Here is a 17,004-nt window from a genome sequence, read left to right on the forward strand (position 1 = left end):
AGAAATGTGCTCGGAGCAATTGTCCAGTTCCAGATCCTTTCGGCCTTCTGACAGAAAATCAGAAAAACTTGTACTGCCATGCTTGATTATGCCATACAACGCAAGTTGATTGTTCAAGCATAGTAAGAGGATTTAATTGGATATGCTGTGGTGAAAAGACTTGAGAGCATTCCAAACGCTTTAAATCTCCAGAGATGTATAGAACTGCTGCTGTTGGCAGAGCAGCCTTTTGTCTGATTTGGAGAGATCTGAAACGGCAGCCCTTTGGAAAGATTTGACGAAGTCATCCGTCACTGAAGAGTGTAACACAGCGATGATGGGACGGTAATGGACTGTGAAAATGGATCAAGGACTTGAGACCATTGAGAGGTCAGAGACCACTAAGCAGTTGAACATATAGCTTTGTGAAGGGATAAAGAAAAAAATGTGAAAGCAGGAGAGCAACACAGACTAAACGGAGTCTAGTCAAAAAGTGCTTCTTTGCTCCATGGAAAATGAAAAACTGAGGTGCCGTGAGCCTCTTCGGGCAGGAAGGCAGTCGTGCATGCGCGGTGTGGGTGGTCGCAAAGCTCTTAAAATTTTAAAGTGATAGTTCACTTTTCAGACTATCCGGGCTCCGTGGTTGACATCACCCGTCTGTGAGAATATGCTGCCTGATTGCCCTAGGATAACTCTAGTGACTCTAAAATATGGCTTTGTTACCTCTTTATAACCCTGCAGGTTCCAGAACAGGGGAAGGATCTTCTGACCAGTGAGATAATGGTAAGAGCAGACCCCTCTTGGAAGGAAACAGGGGCTGGTATAAAATTACTAAACCCAAAGAGTGTTTCCTGTTTATGGATGACAAGCCATTGTACTATTAAGATACATGTCTCAAGGGGGGCGCTGTTGAGCCCGACAAAGATGGTCGTCTGAACAGCAGGCTCCAGCAACCTTCACCATCTTTTTACTCTCTGGCTGCACTGCACTGGTGTTAGACCCCTCCATCCAGCTCCATCCACACTATAAACGATGGCTACAGCTACTAAGGGCAAAAGGCACAAGCCCGACCCTCCCTCTCCTGCAAAGGACTCTAAATTGGTGACACAGGATGGCCCTGAGGCTCCCTCCATGTCTGATTTGTGGAATGCAATCAAAACAGTCCAGGATCTGATGACTGAGACCAAGGATGCCATCTCTGAGCTTAAAGATGACTTATCTTCAATCCAAACTGAACTGACCACCTTCAAAGTGAAAATAGCTGATTTGGAAATAAAATCAGCAACCACAGATGCCAATGTTAAGGCATTACAGGGCCATGTGAAACGCACGCTGGCCCTGGAAAAAGAAATGGAGGACGCCAGTAATCGTTCCCGCCGGAATAACCTGCGTCTTTTGGGGGTCCCGGAGGGGCAGGAAGGCAATAATATGGTGGCGTTCTTGGAGTCCTTCATCCCCAAAATACTAGATCTGCACTTTAAGCATGATTTTGAAATTGAACGTGCTCACCGCTCTCCATCCTCCAGGTTCCCGCGTGATCACCGGCCACGACCCATAGTGCTTCGGATCCTCCGCTACCCGCAGGTCCTAGAAATTCAGCAAAAAGCCCGATCACTAGCGCCTGTGACCCACGAGGGAAATAAGATCCTTTTCCTCCCAGATCTGCACAAGAACACTGTTAAAGCACGACAACAACTGCTTGCATTCAGACCACAACTAAAAAAGATGGGAGCCCGCTATGGTCTTTTCTACCCGGCAAGAATGAGGGTAACTTACCTAAATCAAACAAAAGACTTCACTGACCCGGAGCTTCTGGCTACTTACATCGAAGAGACTTCACCAACCCCGATTGACTCTGTGTGAGCCTGTTTCCCTCTGTGCCTGATGCTCATCTGCCATGCTGCCTCTGAAACTGACTCTTTCTACATGTTATTCTAACTCTACAATTGTTATTTCCATGATTATTTCTCTCTCTTTTACTATATATCGCTTGAATGACTCCTTCTCTAATTTATTTTTCATTTTTACTACCATTTTACCTTTCCACTGCATCGCAGGACCTCTAGGCATGTTCGTTACTCTCTTCTTTTTACAGACATGTGACTCTGCACCAGTGGCGTACCTAGGGTATGTGGCACCCGGGGCCCATCATTTTTTGACACCCCCCCCCCCCTCATGTAAAATTTTTTTTTTTTTTTTTTTTTTTGCAATAACCATGAAATGGAATAAATGGTCAGAATAGAAACAGGCAGTGAAAATTTTCTTTTTTTTTTTTTTTTTTTTTCCCAAAGTATTTTTATTGAGAATGGCAAAAGGTCCAGACAAGCAACCATGGTCTGTACAGAAACTTATACATTATCAAAAAGAACACAGAATGAGAGTAACAGCAACAACAAGCATGAACAAGCCTCTCCCAAGAGAAAATTGCCAATGAGAGGCATAGCAATACACAACAAAAGGCCAAAACTTGGGGCAAGCAAACAAATCCCACCCCAGAACCCACAAGAATAATAAGCCGGACTAGACCCTCAGCCATATTTTATAATGAAAAAAACCCCCACAAGCAACAACACCCAGACCGCTCACCAGACACACCAATCCGCACAACAAGCACCCAAGAAACACCCAGCCACCACCCAGACAAAACTACCAGACACACCTACCCCACCAAGCCCAGACCCAACCCCCCCTCCCCAGAGAGTGCAAGCGCAAAGTGGACCGTGAAAAGGGCAGCTGCAGAAGTGGAAAGCCCCAGATAAGTAGGTTAGCTAAAGAAAGCCCACAGATAGAAGAAATCAGGATAACAGAAGTTCCAACAAATGCTCCCACAGAAAATTTTCTTTTATTGAACCTCATTTATGTAACCATTATTCCAAACATAACATAACATAAATTATGTCTGAATTGTCATGACATCAGAAGTACATATGGAGTAGTTGCAGGTGATGCTTGGGACAGTTCTGATTATGTTAGTTTGGTTTTATGTGTTTTTTTAATAGAAGGGTTTTTATTTCTTTTTTTAAGGTTTTGTAGTTTGTGGTCGAGGTCAATAGGTTGTAGAGTTGGGGGTCAAGTGTTGCAGCTCGAATGGCTAGGAGGTTGTCGAACAGTTTATTTCTTTTGACGTTTTTGGTTGGAGGGTGTGTGAATGGTGCGTGAGTTCTCCTATGTCTGTTTGAAGTGGATTGAATTATTTAGCTGAAGAAATTAGTTACCCCCCCCCATTCCACACACATTAATTCTCTTCCATTTTTGTTCCCATTATAAAAAAACACTGATAAGTTCCCAGGAAAAAAATACATTAAAATAAGAAGTGAAAACAAAGGCCCCTACAGATGAGAACATAACATAAGAATAGCCTAACTGGGTCACACCAATGGTCCATCATGCCCAGTAGCCCATTCTCATGGTAGCCAATAGTGCTGCCCGATTCAGAGAAAAATATTTCATTCGATCCGATTCACCCTGTTGAATCGATTTTTCGATTAGATTCACTGTTAATGACACCGCTTTTTAAGTTTAAACAAAGTATAACAATAAATTTCACAACAACAATAAATTTCACAAAGTACTTAAAAAAAAAAAAATCACATTTTTCCATTAAAGCAGTTCTGGAGACATTTGCTTGAACAGTCTTTTTTCCCAGTCCATAAGCAAGCAATATGAAAAAGATTTCCTTAATTATCTACTCAAACATTTTTGCTATTTACTTTCATTGTACCTATACTATTATTCAGTAGAAAAAATGGACTTAACTGTGCAGGAAATGAATCTCCTCATACACCCACCATATAGTGCAAAAATGTGCAAAGGTCTGTTTTTTTCTTTCGATCACTACATAGCCTAATGCCACACAAGCAGCGCTGTTACAAACATATTCTGAAGGTCAATGCTAAGGTTGACAAAGTTTCCTTCCTTGGACCAGAAGGAGATACTGACAAACCACTGGAAGAGATTCTAAAACAACTACCCAGAAATAACACCCAAAGACCCACTCAGTGTGTGAACCAGTTGAGTGGAGTGGACTAACTGGGGGTGGAAATGGGCCCAGAGTTTGCTCAGCAGAATTTCCCAGACTACCTCTTCCTCTCAACACACTGACATGCTACCACCACCACCAACACTAGGAACACCTCACCGAGTATGCCAGCAATGCTTATAAACTTTATAAAACACATTATTATATTTTCTTATAAAGCATATATTTTAACTGAACTCAGCCTTGCCATTCACAAAAATAGAAAAGTTCCCATTTCAAGCTGTCTCATGTACACTTTTCAAATCTAACATATTGTAATCACAAAACAGAAAATAAAATTATTTTTTCTACCTTTTGTTCTCTGATCAATATTCAAATCTTGTTGGTCCCAGGCTCTTGTTGTCTTGCTTGCCAGGGTCTCCTTTCTCCGTGCTAACCATCCGTCTGCCATCTCTGTTCTCCCCTTCCGTTTCCCTTCCCTCTCCCGGAGATCTGGCATCTTTCCTTTTTTTTGTCTCCATCCACAGATTCACCTTTTCTCAACTCCCCACCACCCCAGGATCCACCATCTCTCCCTTTCTGTTCCCAACTATCCTCCTATCCAGTATCTCTATCCCCCCTCCACACCATCCCCTGTTTCCAAGTTCTCTCCCTTTCTGTTCCTTCCCTCCCTAAATCCCATTATGCACCATCTCTCTCCCACTCCTCTGTTTTTAGACCCATTATTTCTAACCCCCAAAGTCTGGCATATGCATGTATCTTTGAACCCCCCTTCCCTCTCTCCCTCTGTGTACTTTTACACCAAGACCCCCCTCCCCCGAAGGTCTGTCCCCCCTCCGAAGGGCTACACCCCACCCCTGAAGACCTGCACCCCCCGAAGGACTTTACCTCCCACCCGAAGGTCTGGCCCCCTCTGAAGGCCTAAACCCCACCCCTGAAGGACTGCACCCCCCCCCGAAGGCCTGCACTCCCTTGAAGGCCTGCACCCCCCCTTGAAGGCCTGCACCCCCCCTTGTAGGCCTGTCCCCCCCCCTTGTAGGCCTGTCCCCCCCTTGAAGGCCTGCCTGCCTTTCCCCCCTTGAAGGCCTGCACCCCCCTTGAAGGCCTGCACCCCCCCTTGAAGGCCTGCACCCCCCCTTGTAGGCCTGTCCCCCCCCTTGTAGGCCTGTCCCCCCCTTGAAGGCCTGCACCCCCCTTGAAGGCCTGCACCCCCCCTTGAAGGCCTGCACCCCCCCTTGTAGGCCTGTCCCCCCCCCTTGTAGGCCTGTCCCCCCCTTGAAGGCCTGCCTGCCTTTCCCCCCTTGAAGGCCTGCACCCCCCTTGAAGGCCTGCACCCCCCCTTGAAGGCCGGCACCCCCCCTTGTAGGCCTGTCCCCCCCCCTTGTAGGCCTGTCCCCCCCCTTGAAGGCCTGCCTGCCTTTCCCCCCTTGAAGGCCTGCACCCCCCTTGAAGGCCTGCACCCCCCCTTGAAGGCCTGCGCCCCCCCTTGAAGGCCTGCCTGCCTTCCCCCCCTTGAAGGCCTGCACCCCCTTGAAGGTCTGCACCCCCCCAAAGGCCTACACCTCCCCCCCGAAGGTCTGCACCCCCCTGAAGGCCTGCCTGCCCCCCTTGAAGGCCTGCACCCCTTGAATGTCTGCACCCCCCCCCCGAAGGCCTGTCCCCCCTTGAAGGCCTGCCTGCCTGCCTGTCACCCCCTCCCCCTTGAAAGCCTGCTTGCCTGCCCGCCCGCCCCACCCTGAAGGCCTGATGCCCCGACCCACCCCGAAGGACCGCTCGCCCCCCTGGCCTCCCCGCACCACCTATGAACAGCCGCAGCAGGATCGCGAAGTCAGCGTCGGGTACCAGCCCTAAGGGGGTGTTCCCGGCCTTGCCGTTCAGTCCCCCGCCACCCCCGAAGGACCGCTCGCCCCCCTGGCCTCCCCGCACCACCTATGAACAGCCGCAGCAGGATCGCGAAGTCAGCGTCAGCGATCCCTGCTGCTTCCTGCGCCACGGTCCCGCCCCTCCTCTGACGTCAGAGGAGGGGCGGGATCGCGTCGTAGGAAGCAGCGCAGGGTTGCTGACGCTGACTTCGCGATCCTGCTGCGGCTGTTCATAGGTGGTGCGGGGAGGCCAGGGGGGCGAGCGGTCCTTCGGGGGTGGCGGGGGACTGAACGGCAAGGCCGGGAACACCCCCTTAGGGCTGGTACCCGGGGCGGCCCGCCCCCCCCCGCCCCCCCCCTAGGTACGCCACTGCTCTGCACTGCAAGACCATGCACCTCAGCCATTTTGTGTGTTTTTTTTTTTTTTTAAATATTATATTATGTTACTGGACTATTATGCTCACTCTATCTGCTAAAACCCTTTGAACCTCTTACTCTTTTTCTTCTCGTTGGTGCGGATGTTAATTGGTAAACATAATGAAAGTACAGTGGCTTTAAATTTACACTTTTAAATGTCCAGAAACTTAGATGATGAATGTTTACTACATAGGTTTGGTCTTCTGCAATTTTTTCACACATGACTCAATTACTGTGCCACGGATTTTAATCTTTTATTTATTTTATGAATTTCCTTACTTGTATTATCCTATGACATCATAGGCTTTGCTATCTGATGTCATTTATACTAGATCAGAGTGCTAATGTCCTTAGTGGGACACACTGACTGCCTGAGTAGTTCATCTTTCTGTATTATTATGCCTCTCTTTCCATTTATTTATCCTCCTGAACTCTATAATCATTATATATTGTTTTTAGTTTATTTCATTAATGTTACTTCCACAGCAGGCATTCATGGCTGACTGACATTGAATGTGCCTCTTTATTCTGATGATTCACTTGTTTTAGTGGTTGCTGTGGATTGCCATTGTTGGCATAGTTCATTCATTATAAACACAGCACTTAAACTTTTTGACCTGTTGTTTACTTTAGTTAATTGTGCATGCAGCTAGAGCTACTTTTTGCAATACACTGATCAAATGGTTGCTGAGTTTTTTTTTTTGTTCACTCGGCTATCTGTCCCCTCCTCGGCCACCCAAAGTTTTTTGCTTGCTGTTTTATTACAGTGGGCTCTTTCTCCTTTCAGGTACATCTCTTACTCCTCTACTATAATCCTTTTGTTGATTTTTCATTTTTGTTATAAGATGCATACAGCTTCTGCTTTTTTTGCCATAATTTTATTTACAGCTTATAAGTCCCACACCAAATTTTGTCTGGCTTATTTAGGTATCTCAACCATGCTAAATATCATATATCCATGCTTTCAATGTCATTATCAATAACATCTTTAAATATCAAAGGTCTAAATAATGTAATTAAAAAGCGGAAATTATTGTCTTATATTGATGATCTTAAATCAGATATTATTCTGCTTCAGGAAACTCATCTCAATGAATCTAGCTCAAGTAAATTTCTTAAACAAGGCTTTTGTGCGCCATTGTTTTCCCCTGCTCTGAATGGAAAAAATGGTGTAATTACCCTAATTAAACATCATCCATCCATCTCTATTTTATCTAGCTCTCATGATACTTATGGTAGATGGGTTAGTGCCAAACTTTCTATATCCAATCGCACATTACGCATTTTAAATATATATGCACCAAATTTAGATTCTCCTGAATTTTTTCATAATTTGGCCAATCATATCTTACAGGATCCTGACACCCCTATTATTATTGGAGGTGATTTTAATCTTATTTTAGATCCTTCCAAAGACAGGAAATCACATGCCTCCTACAAGAAACCAAAATCATGGTATGCATTGCATGATATTATATCCCAGCTTCACTTAACAGATCCCTGGAGATTGCAGCATACCACCCTTGATCAATTTACGTTCTTTTCAGCACCACACTCGACATACTCCAGGATTGATTACTTTCTTGCCTCTTCTTCTATCTTACCTCACATCACCACCTCTGATATTCATTCTATCACAATTTCTGATCATGCAGCTATTTCCCTGACTTGCTCTTACTTTTCTCTTACACCTCGCAGTAGGCAATGGCGGTTCAACTCTTCACTCCTTGCTGAAAACCAATTCTCTGAAAGTATTACTGCGGCCATCCAAGAATTTTTTCATTTTAACATCCCCACTCAGTCCAATTGGATCAACACCTGGGATGCCTTCAAAGCTTTCATACGTGGGACAATAATTCAATTTACTGCTAGACTCCACTCCTCTAGAAAACAAACCCTATGAGACCTTGAATCTCGCATACGTGAAGCGGAAGCTACCCATATTTCAGACATTACTGATATTACAGCCCTGACTACTCTTCGTAACCTTAGAATCCAGTACAACTCTTTATTGAGTTCATCTGCTGCCAATTCAGTCTTCGTCCAAGCGGCTTCGTACTACGCAGAAAATAACAAACCTGGACATCTGCTTGCGAATTATTTGAAAAATCCCAGGATAAAACTACCATATCATCCATTAAAGACCCCGCAGGAATACTTACTACAGATCCTTCAATCATCTCATCTGCCTTCCATAATTTCTATCAAGATCTTTATTCTTCAGAAATCACCTCCTCTGAAGCTAATCTCAATTCCTTCTTATCTTTCCCGCACCCCACTCTTTCTCCTACAGATTCTCTCTCACTTTCTTCTCCCTTCACTTCCCAGGAAATCACGGATGCCATTAACTCCATGGCTCCGAACAAATCTCCAGGCCCGGATGGCCTTACAATAGAATTTTACAAAGCCTTTCTACCAATTTTACTTCCACATTTGCTTCCTTTCTTTCACTTCTTGTGCAATCAAGGTCATTCCACAGGCTCCTTTACAGAAGCTAATCTCATTGTCTTTCCTAAACCGGGTAAGGACCCTCAAGAGGTCAAAAATTACCGTCCCATCTCATTAATCAATGTAGACGCAAAAATTTTCGCTAAGATCCTTGCTTCTCGGCTTCAAACCGTACTTCCTCTGCTCATTTCCTCGGACCAATCTGGTTTTCTAAATAATCGTTACTCTTCTAATAATACCCGACTCTTGTCTCACATTATCCATCACTCATCTTCTCACGCAGATAGACTGGTAATCATGGCTCTTGATGCCGAAAAAGCCTTTGATCGTCTAGAATGGCCCTTCCTATTTCATATTCTACGTTGGTATGGTTTTCCTGATCCCTTCTTATCTATGATTAAAGTTCTCTACTCTCATCCCACGACACGAATTATGATAAATGGACTTCTTTCCCAACCCTTCTCTCCATCCCGTGGCACGAGACAGGGTTGCCCCCTATCTCCCTTACTCTTCAATCTTGCTCTTGAACCACTTTTATCTGCTATACGGAATGATTCTCGAATTGCTGGCTTTCATTACAATGATTTTTCAGTTAAACTCTCGGCATATGCCGACGATGTTCTTCTTTATGTTCATCCAGAATCTATTATCTTTATCCTTGAACAAATTAATCGCTATTCGGCGATTTCTGGATACAAATTAAACATCAATAAATCTGAACTTTTACCTTTAAACTGTATAGATATTCAATCTGATTCTTCCCAATATGGTTTCATATGGTCCCCTTCTAAGATCAAATATCTTGGATTGTATTTTGGGCCCTCTCTCGACTCCACCTCACGACTTAACTCTGACTATATCTTCTCTATTATTCGCTCCTGCACTTCCAGATGGTCCCCCCTTAATCTCTCCTGGTGGGGTAGACTATCTACAATACGTATGATGATCACTCCGAAAATCAATTACATCCTTAGTATGCTTCCCTTTCTCTTCCCTCACTCAATTTATTCTCGTATTGAACACTTACTCACTTCCTTTTTATGGCAAGGCAAACAGCCTCGGATTGCACTCCGTAAACTGAAATGTTCTAAGGAGCAGGGAGGAGTCAATTTTCCTAGCTTTCGCGAATATCACCATGCATTTTTGATGTCTCAGGGCTCCTTATGGCTGAATGTTGAGTCTATGCATGTAAATCCTACGTGGTTACCTTTGGAACTCTCTTTAGTTGATTCTTATATATTGCATCATGCTCCTGCCATTCCTCTTCCTCAATTGGCAAAACAAAACCCGATTATATTAAGTACTTGGCAGGCGATCAATTATATTGACTCCCTTTCAAATATGAAATTGGCTGATTCAGTATCTGCACCTATCTGGCATAACCCCAAACTCAAGATAGGCAACGCGGTGGTGGTTTGGAAAACTTGGCAACAGCGAGGAATTTGGCATATTTCCCATCTTTTGACTAATGACAAATGGATTACTTTTTCAGATATCATGGCCAAATATAACATCCCTCCCTCTCAATATTTCAATTGGATTCAACTCCACCATTGCCTTTCTGCGAGGTATCCTTCTCCAACTTCTCTTCATACCACTTCAGACCTACACTCTATGGCTCTTTCCTTCTCTGCATCCCATGGACAATCATCTAATTGGTATAAATATATACATTCAAAATGTTTCCCTGCAATTTCGGCTTCCCTGACTAAGTGGGATTTGGTGTTGCAATCTCCATTAACTGATCGTATGTGGACGGAACTGTGGATTAGGATCTTTAAATCGCTCCACTCAGCCTCCCATAGACAAACTGCGATTTTTCTGTATCATCGAGCCTTCTGGACTCCGTCCAAAACAGCTAAAATTAAGAGATCCACGGATAGCTCCTGTTGGACCTGTAAATCCTCCGAAGGCTCCCTACGACATATGTTATTTGATTGTCCCCATTTACAGATTTTTTGGTCCTCTATCTGGAATGTGATTACCAAACTTTTTATTATTAATGACCCCTTCACATTGGATGTCTTACTTCTGGGATCCTCGGCACTGTCCTCACCTTTATCTTTGTATCATGATCGTCTTTTGACCCTTTTGTTATTCATAGCTCTTCAATTAATTTTACAAAATTGGAAAGACTTCTCTAACCTCAGCCTCACTCATTGGTGGAATTCAGTATGCCTACATGCTAAATACGAGAAACATATGGCAGAACGCTCTAAGTCACTATCCACTTATGATAATACATGGTCTATACTAATAGACCATTCTACTCAAGACCTTTGAAATAATGCTTATGAGATCATTTATTGATATAACATCACTCATCAATTTGTTTTAATCTTTCACACTTTTCATTGGTGTTCCTTATCTGATATATCTCAGGAATCAATATGACCCTCTCTCCATTTATAATGCCAGATTCTATTAAGCTTTTGTATTCTCTATGGCTTTACATACTAGACTACATTATGATACTATACATAATTCATGGTCCTGCCATCCTATTTATGTATTTATCTTGCAATGTACTATGACCAGAAGACTGTGTTAGTTTTCTCATTATTATTTGTTGCTTCTATCCTTGAGTATCGATAATATTTCTTATTGTGATATGATGTACTGAAGGGAGCTGTCACTTGGTTTTTCTTGTTAGGCTTCCTCGGAAGCCTTTGTTGTATATTTTCTATTCTATAACTATGAAATCAATAAAAATATTTTGAACAATAAGATACATGTCTCAGGTTGTCTAATATACAGTTAGATTAGGCAATAGTATGATTCTTTTCTAAGGTTATTTTGCTGAGGTTGTTTGCTGAGGAACTTTGACGATATAGCACTCATTGGACCGGCATAACTAAGGGGAAATACCTTGATAAAGCCCTACGGGCGAAACATATCCTATGTTGGAATGAAGAACCCCTGCTATGCTTCATAAAAGAGATGAGTATTAAAAACAAATGAAAACAAATAAATATAGAGTTATAGATAAATCATTTGTAATAAATATGTATAAAAAATAGACCGATGAAGACCTTGGTGAAACTGTGAACGAAATCCCTATGCAGGCTGCACCGCTGAGGTCTTAAAGCGGGATTGAACTGAAAATATCTAAGGTTGTTCAGGTTGTCTAAACCAGCACTCCAGAAGGAGAGAAAATCTGTGGCTAAATAAGGAAGTGCACCATTGCTAAGTGAGGAATGCAGAATTAAAGGGGGGGGGGGGGGGGTAAAAATCTTTATGCCAGAGAATTCTTTAGCCTAGACTGGATCTAGAAAAGCCAACTAAGATTCACCAGACTTCTTGACTCCCAATTGTGTGAACAATTATGAGGATACCTTTGACAATTCATCAAATACTTTCTAGGTCCTTTAAGAAGAAGTCTAGGTATTTTTAATTTGGAAGATAAAACCATTTTCGAAGGATGACCTATGTATTGTCAACTTGTCTTCTAGTACCTTGGGGATGAAGTAGCCCTGGATCTCGGCATCCCGATATGTCATGTGAGGCAGGCCTATGGGAAGGACATCTCCACAACGTTGAGTTTCATGGATGACGGCATTGGTAAAAGGCATGTCCACTTGATCACCCATTACAGGTCTCCTGTCTCTGCCAATCACTTTGTCAATTTCCTCATGGACTTTGCCTGGAAATACAGAAAGAATTTATATTCAGAGAAAGGCAGCATCTGTTCTGTGCACGTACACAATGAATGGGGCTTCACAAGACTTTTCATTTTGGGGCATTCAGATGGTAAAGTGAAGCAACTACCAATATTGACAATGACCTGAAGCTCTGTGATTCAATAAGACAGAAACTTGGAAAGTACCTTGTGTCTTGCAAGACATCAAGGTGTGGATCTAGATTCTATTATATATACATCCCCGAAATGCTTCATTGCCAATTTGTAAAGATTTGGGTTGCACATTTAGTACATTAATCGTTAACATGATTAATGTATTAACCCCCGTTTTTACAAAACTGCGCAAGAGGTTTTTAGCGCCGGCCAGCACACTGAATGCACTGCGCTGCTCCGACGCTCATAGGAACTCTATGACTGTCGGAGCAGCGCAGAGCTTCAGCATGCTGGCCAGCGCTAAAAACCTCTTGTGCAGTTATGTCTGGACTCGTTCTACTGAGAAATCAGTCCAACAACTGATTCCATCATTTTCATTCTTGCCTTCCTCATCCCGCTCTTTATTATTATTTTTTTTTTTTTTGGAACACTCCAGTGAACTGAAGGCCTAACACTCTGGACCTACACCCTTTAAATGGTTTATGAAAGTTTGGCAGCAATTTCAAGTTTATTAAAAATTTGTTATACACGCAATGCCAAGTACTTCAATGCGTACGACAATTTAAAATTAGGAAACAAGCAATTAAACAACTTCATACAAATAAACACACCTTCCAACGTACCTGAGAGCCTTTTTGGAACACTATGACTCCGGTGGCACGTAGCCGCCTCCTGAACTGTTGATCTGCTGATTTGGACTAATTTCTACTAATTCTACTGATTTGGACTAATTTCTGTTGTTTGTTCTGAATCTATTTGCCTTATTTTCTTGATTGAATATTCTGGGCTAGGCTTGAAGGAGGACTAGGGACAGGGGTGGGTTGGGGAGGGGTTGTAATTTGTGCTTATTCTGCGCTCCCCATGTTGTTAGACGGTTTCTTGTTCCTTGTTTTTGGTCAGTTTCATTATCTGTATCAGCGTTGGGGATCACAGGGGGATTGTGGGGTTGAGAGGGTGGGGGTGGCTGAATAGAGTTGCGTTTAGTGCTCCCAAAAAGCGAGCTTGATTTTTGTATTTCCCTGTGCTTCTGTATTTCTTATTGTTGAGCTCAATAAAATATATTTGACAATACAAATAAACTTACAGGGTATACGTACAAATAATTACCAGTACACAAGGAAAGGAGGGTGAACTACAATCTTTGAAGAAAATAGAGATACATTTAGGGAAAAAACAACTGGAGGGTAATAAAAAAAATCTTGAAAGCATGGCTAAGCCTAGAGGAGAAGGTAAAGGAGATTGCGACCTATACGTAAAGTCTGATTGAAATTAAGTATTAGAGCATAAGCATTAATAATAGATGAATTATCCTATCTATGTCTCAAATGCGTCCTTATACAAGTAACTTTTTAAAGAGCTTTAAAATTTTAAATTATGAGGGGGGAGAGGGGGATAAATTTATTATTTTATTATTGTATATTGTACAATGTATTTGATTATATAACAGGAAGGGTTGGGGAGGGTGGGGGTTAATAACATTTTATGTGTACTCTTGATGATTATTAGGTGATATATTTGTGAGTTATGTGTTTTATTATATTGAGGCACTTATTGTACGTTTGAAAATGAATAAAGAATTAAATAAATAAATAAAATAAAGAGCTTTTAAACTTTTCTAGTGAGGATTCACCACGTAAGTAAATTGGTAAGTTGTTCCAGATCTGGGGTGCTATAACCAAAAAAATAGTAGATCTCCTAGTACCTATTATTTTTAAAGAAGGGATAGTCAGCAAATGCTGTTCTGTTGATCTAAGTGTCCTAACTTGAGAATATGGTATTAGAAGACGATCCAGAAATATTGGTGCGTTAGTTTGTTGGATTTTAAAGGTTCCAAAAATGGGCTGGAAATATAATTTATCTTATCCCACTGACTGAGGAGTAGGCTTTTAGATTAGCCAAAGTATCCTTGGCTCCTCCAAATTTGTTGCATATGATAGCAGTTATTACTGTATTATCACAATTTATGGTTTATTTCATCCAAACAGGATGCCAGATTTCTTCAGAGGCTCAGGAGTTCAGAAATATACAACTGCCCTGGGCTGAATTTATCTTTTTTTTAGTGCTTGCACACTGCTTTGCAACATCTGAATAGGGAAGAAGATCAGAGTATGCAGTTACTCTTATTATTGTACATGACCCAATTTAAAACTGGGTAAATTGAAGCTCAGAGTGGGAAAGCGAGGGCTGCCTAAGTGAATCGCTGTTCTGATGCTACTGGCACTGCTGCAGGCAAGTTAGAATACTGAGAGCTGCTGGGAGGGCAGGAGGAGGACGCCACTGCTATTCCGAGGGGGGTGGGAGAGAGAGAGGAAAGCAAAACGTCAGCTACTACACAGGAGGGAGGGAGATATGCAGGTACCCAGCTCATCGGGCCCCCCCCTGATTTCCTTGGGCCGTGACGGACTGGCAGGAAATTTGTGCGGACTGACGAGGAAGAACACTGCTCTAAACCATTCTGCCTCCCCCTCCTTTTCCAGACCTCTCCAAACCTTACTTTTAAACCTGGTGGTCTAGTGGTGAAGCAGGGCAGGAGCGATCTTCCTACGCTCCTGCCCTGTGTACAGCCACAAACAAAAATGACTGCCGTAAGTTTGCCCTGGTCTCGCAAGACTACAGCAGGACCTTATGGCAGCCATTTTTGTTCACATCTCTCCATGGGGCAAGAATATAGGATGATCGCTCCTACCCCACTTCACTGCTAGACCACCAGGCTTTAAAAGTAACGTGTGGAGAGGTCCAGGAGGCAGGAAGGGGTTGGGGTGGTTTAATGTGCGCTATTATGCGCGTTAAACCGCTAGCGCGGCTTGATAAAAGGAGCCCCTACTGTCTGAGGGAGAACCACCGCTCTAAGCCAGCGATTGTAGCAGCCGAGTTACTGCTTCAATTCAGACACCAGCTGATGTAGATTAAGTTAAGTCCCACTCTGCTTTTTCGTGCACGCACTAAGTTTAAAGTGTGTGAATATTACTAAATGACTGATAAGTTATCTATTTAATAAGGTAAAAATATTTAAAAAATGAAAAATTGAATTAAGTAACTTAAGTTAAAAATAGAGAATTATCAGGAGGTTTTTGGTCAATGATAGACACCGGAACCCCTTATATTAGCGAACGTTTATTATCCCATGTGGATAGTTCGCGGGGTTATTGAGACCTTTTTCCTCCTGTTTAATTACCTATGTTTGGCTGTAACAAGACATTTTGATCCTGGTTATAAGATATAAGCTATCTCTTAATCCTCTTGTGAGTCTCCCCTGGGAGAACAGCATAGAAAATTGAATAAATAGTGTGAAAAGTTTCAGCCTCTGATAACCAGAGCAGGTATTGTGACATCATAATGCCTCATTCCACCAATTCCTAAGAGCCAACCTCATCAGTGATGTCACAATGGCTTGAGTGTTCTATATTTGGCTAGTTTTGCTACATTTTGATTTCTAGAGTGGTTAAAGCTACAGCCTCAACACTATGAGGTTATGGGTTCAAACCCACACTGCTCCTTGTGACCCTAAGCAAGTCACTTAATCCCCCCATTGCCCCAGGTACATTAGATAGATTGTGAGCCCGCTGGGACAGAAAGGGAAAAATGCTTGAGTACCTGAATAAATTCATATAAACCATTCTGAGCTACCTTGGGAGAACCTACCTAAATAAAGATATAAAACCTACGAAAGATATAAAACCTACCTAAAGAAAGATATAAAACTGCTGGAGAGGGTGCAGAGGCGAGCAACGAAGCTGGTAAAAGGTATGGAGAACTTGAACTACAAAGAACGACTTAGAAAACTGGGACTGTTCTCCCTTGAGAAGAGAAGACTGCGAGGGGATCTGATTGAGACTTTTAAAATAATAAAAGGAATCAACAAGATAGAGCAGGATAAAAAGTTATTTACGATGTCAAATGTGACTAGGACAAGAGGTCATGGACTGAAGCTGAGGGGGGACAAGCCTAGGACAAATGCCAGGAAGTTCTGCTTCACACAGCGAGTGGTGGACACCTGGAATGCTCTCCCGGTGGAGATTGCTGCGGAACCCACCGTTCTAGGATTTAATAATAATAATAACTTTATTCTTCTATACCGCCATAATCTTGCGACTTCTAGGCGTTTACAACTGAAGAGAGCTGGACAATCAGCGATTTACAGAATGCAGATAGAGAAATTACAGTATACAGAATCTTAGAAATGTAGCAATTACAGTATACAGAATCTTAAGGGCAAGTTAGATGCACATCTCCTCGAAAGATGCATAGAAGGATAAGTTTTCGCCAGGTTACATTTGGATGGGCCTCCGCGTGAGCGGATCACCGGACTTGATGGACCTAAGGTCTGATCCGGAGATGGCAGTTCTTATGTTCTTAACAGTATAGAAAATGAAATAAATACTAATCCAATTTGTTTAGTAGCTTGGAAACAAGAGTATTTTTAAAACTTAATGCTAAACTGAACAGTTATAATGGACATTGATTTTCTTTTGTCTGTTTGAGCTGTTTGGCTTTTCACTGAAAACGATTACCTGTATAGATTTCAA

General features: G+C 42.7%; 1 protein-coding gene across 2 annotated transcripts in view; it reads right to left on the reverse strand.

Annotated features, from left to right (window-relative positions):
- The window catches only part of LOC117353427 (cytochrome P450 2D15-like), a 99,351-nt gene that overhangs the window by 19,788 nt on the left and 62,559 nt on the right, over positions 1 to 17,004 (reverse strand). For both annotated transcript variants that reach the window (XR_004537936.1, XM_033929346.1), the window contains exon 7: positions 12,141 to 12,328. Coding sequence is in view for 1 of the 2 variants with exons in the window: in XM_033929346.1 (XP_033785237.1) it covers positions 12,141 to 12,328 (188 nt within the window). In the remaining variant the exon portion in view is untranslated. The remainder of the gene's footprint in view (positions 1 to 12,140; positions 12,329 to 17,004) is intronic.

Source organism: Geotrypetes seraphini, chromosome 2 (genome assembly GCF_902459505.1).
Source record: "Geotrypetes seraphini chromosome 2, aGeoSer1.1, whole genome shotgun sequence".
Lineage (NCBI taxonomy): Eukaryota > Metazoa > Chordata > Amphibia > Gymnophiona > Dermophiidae > Geotrypetes > Geotrypetes seraphini.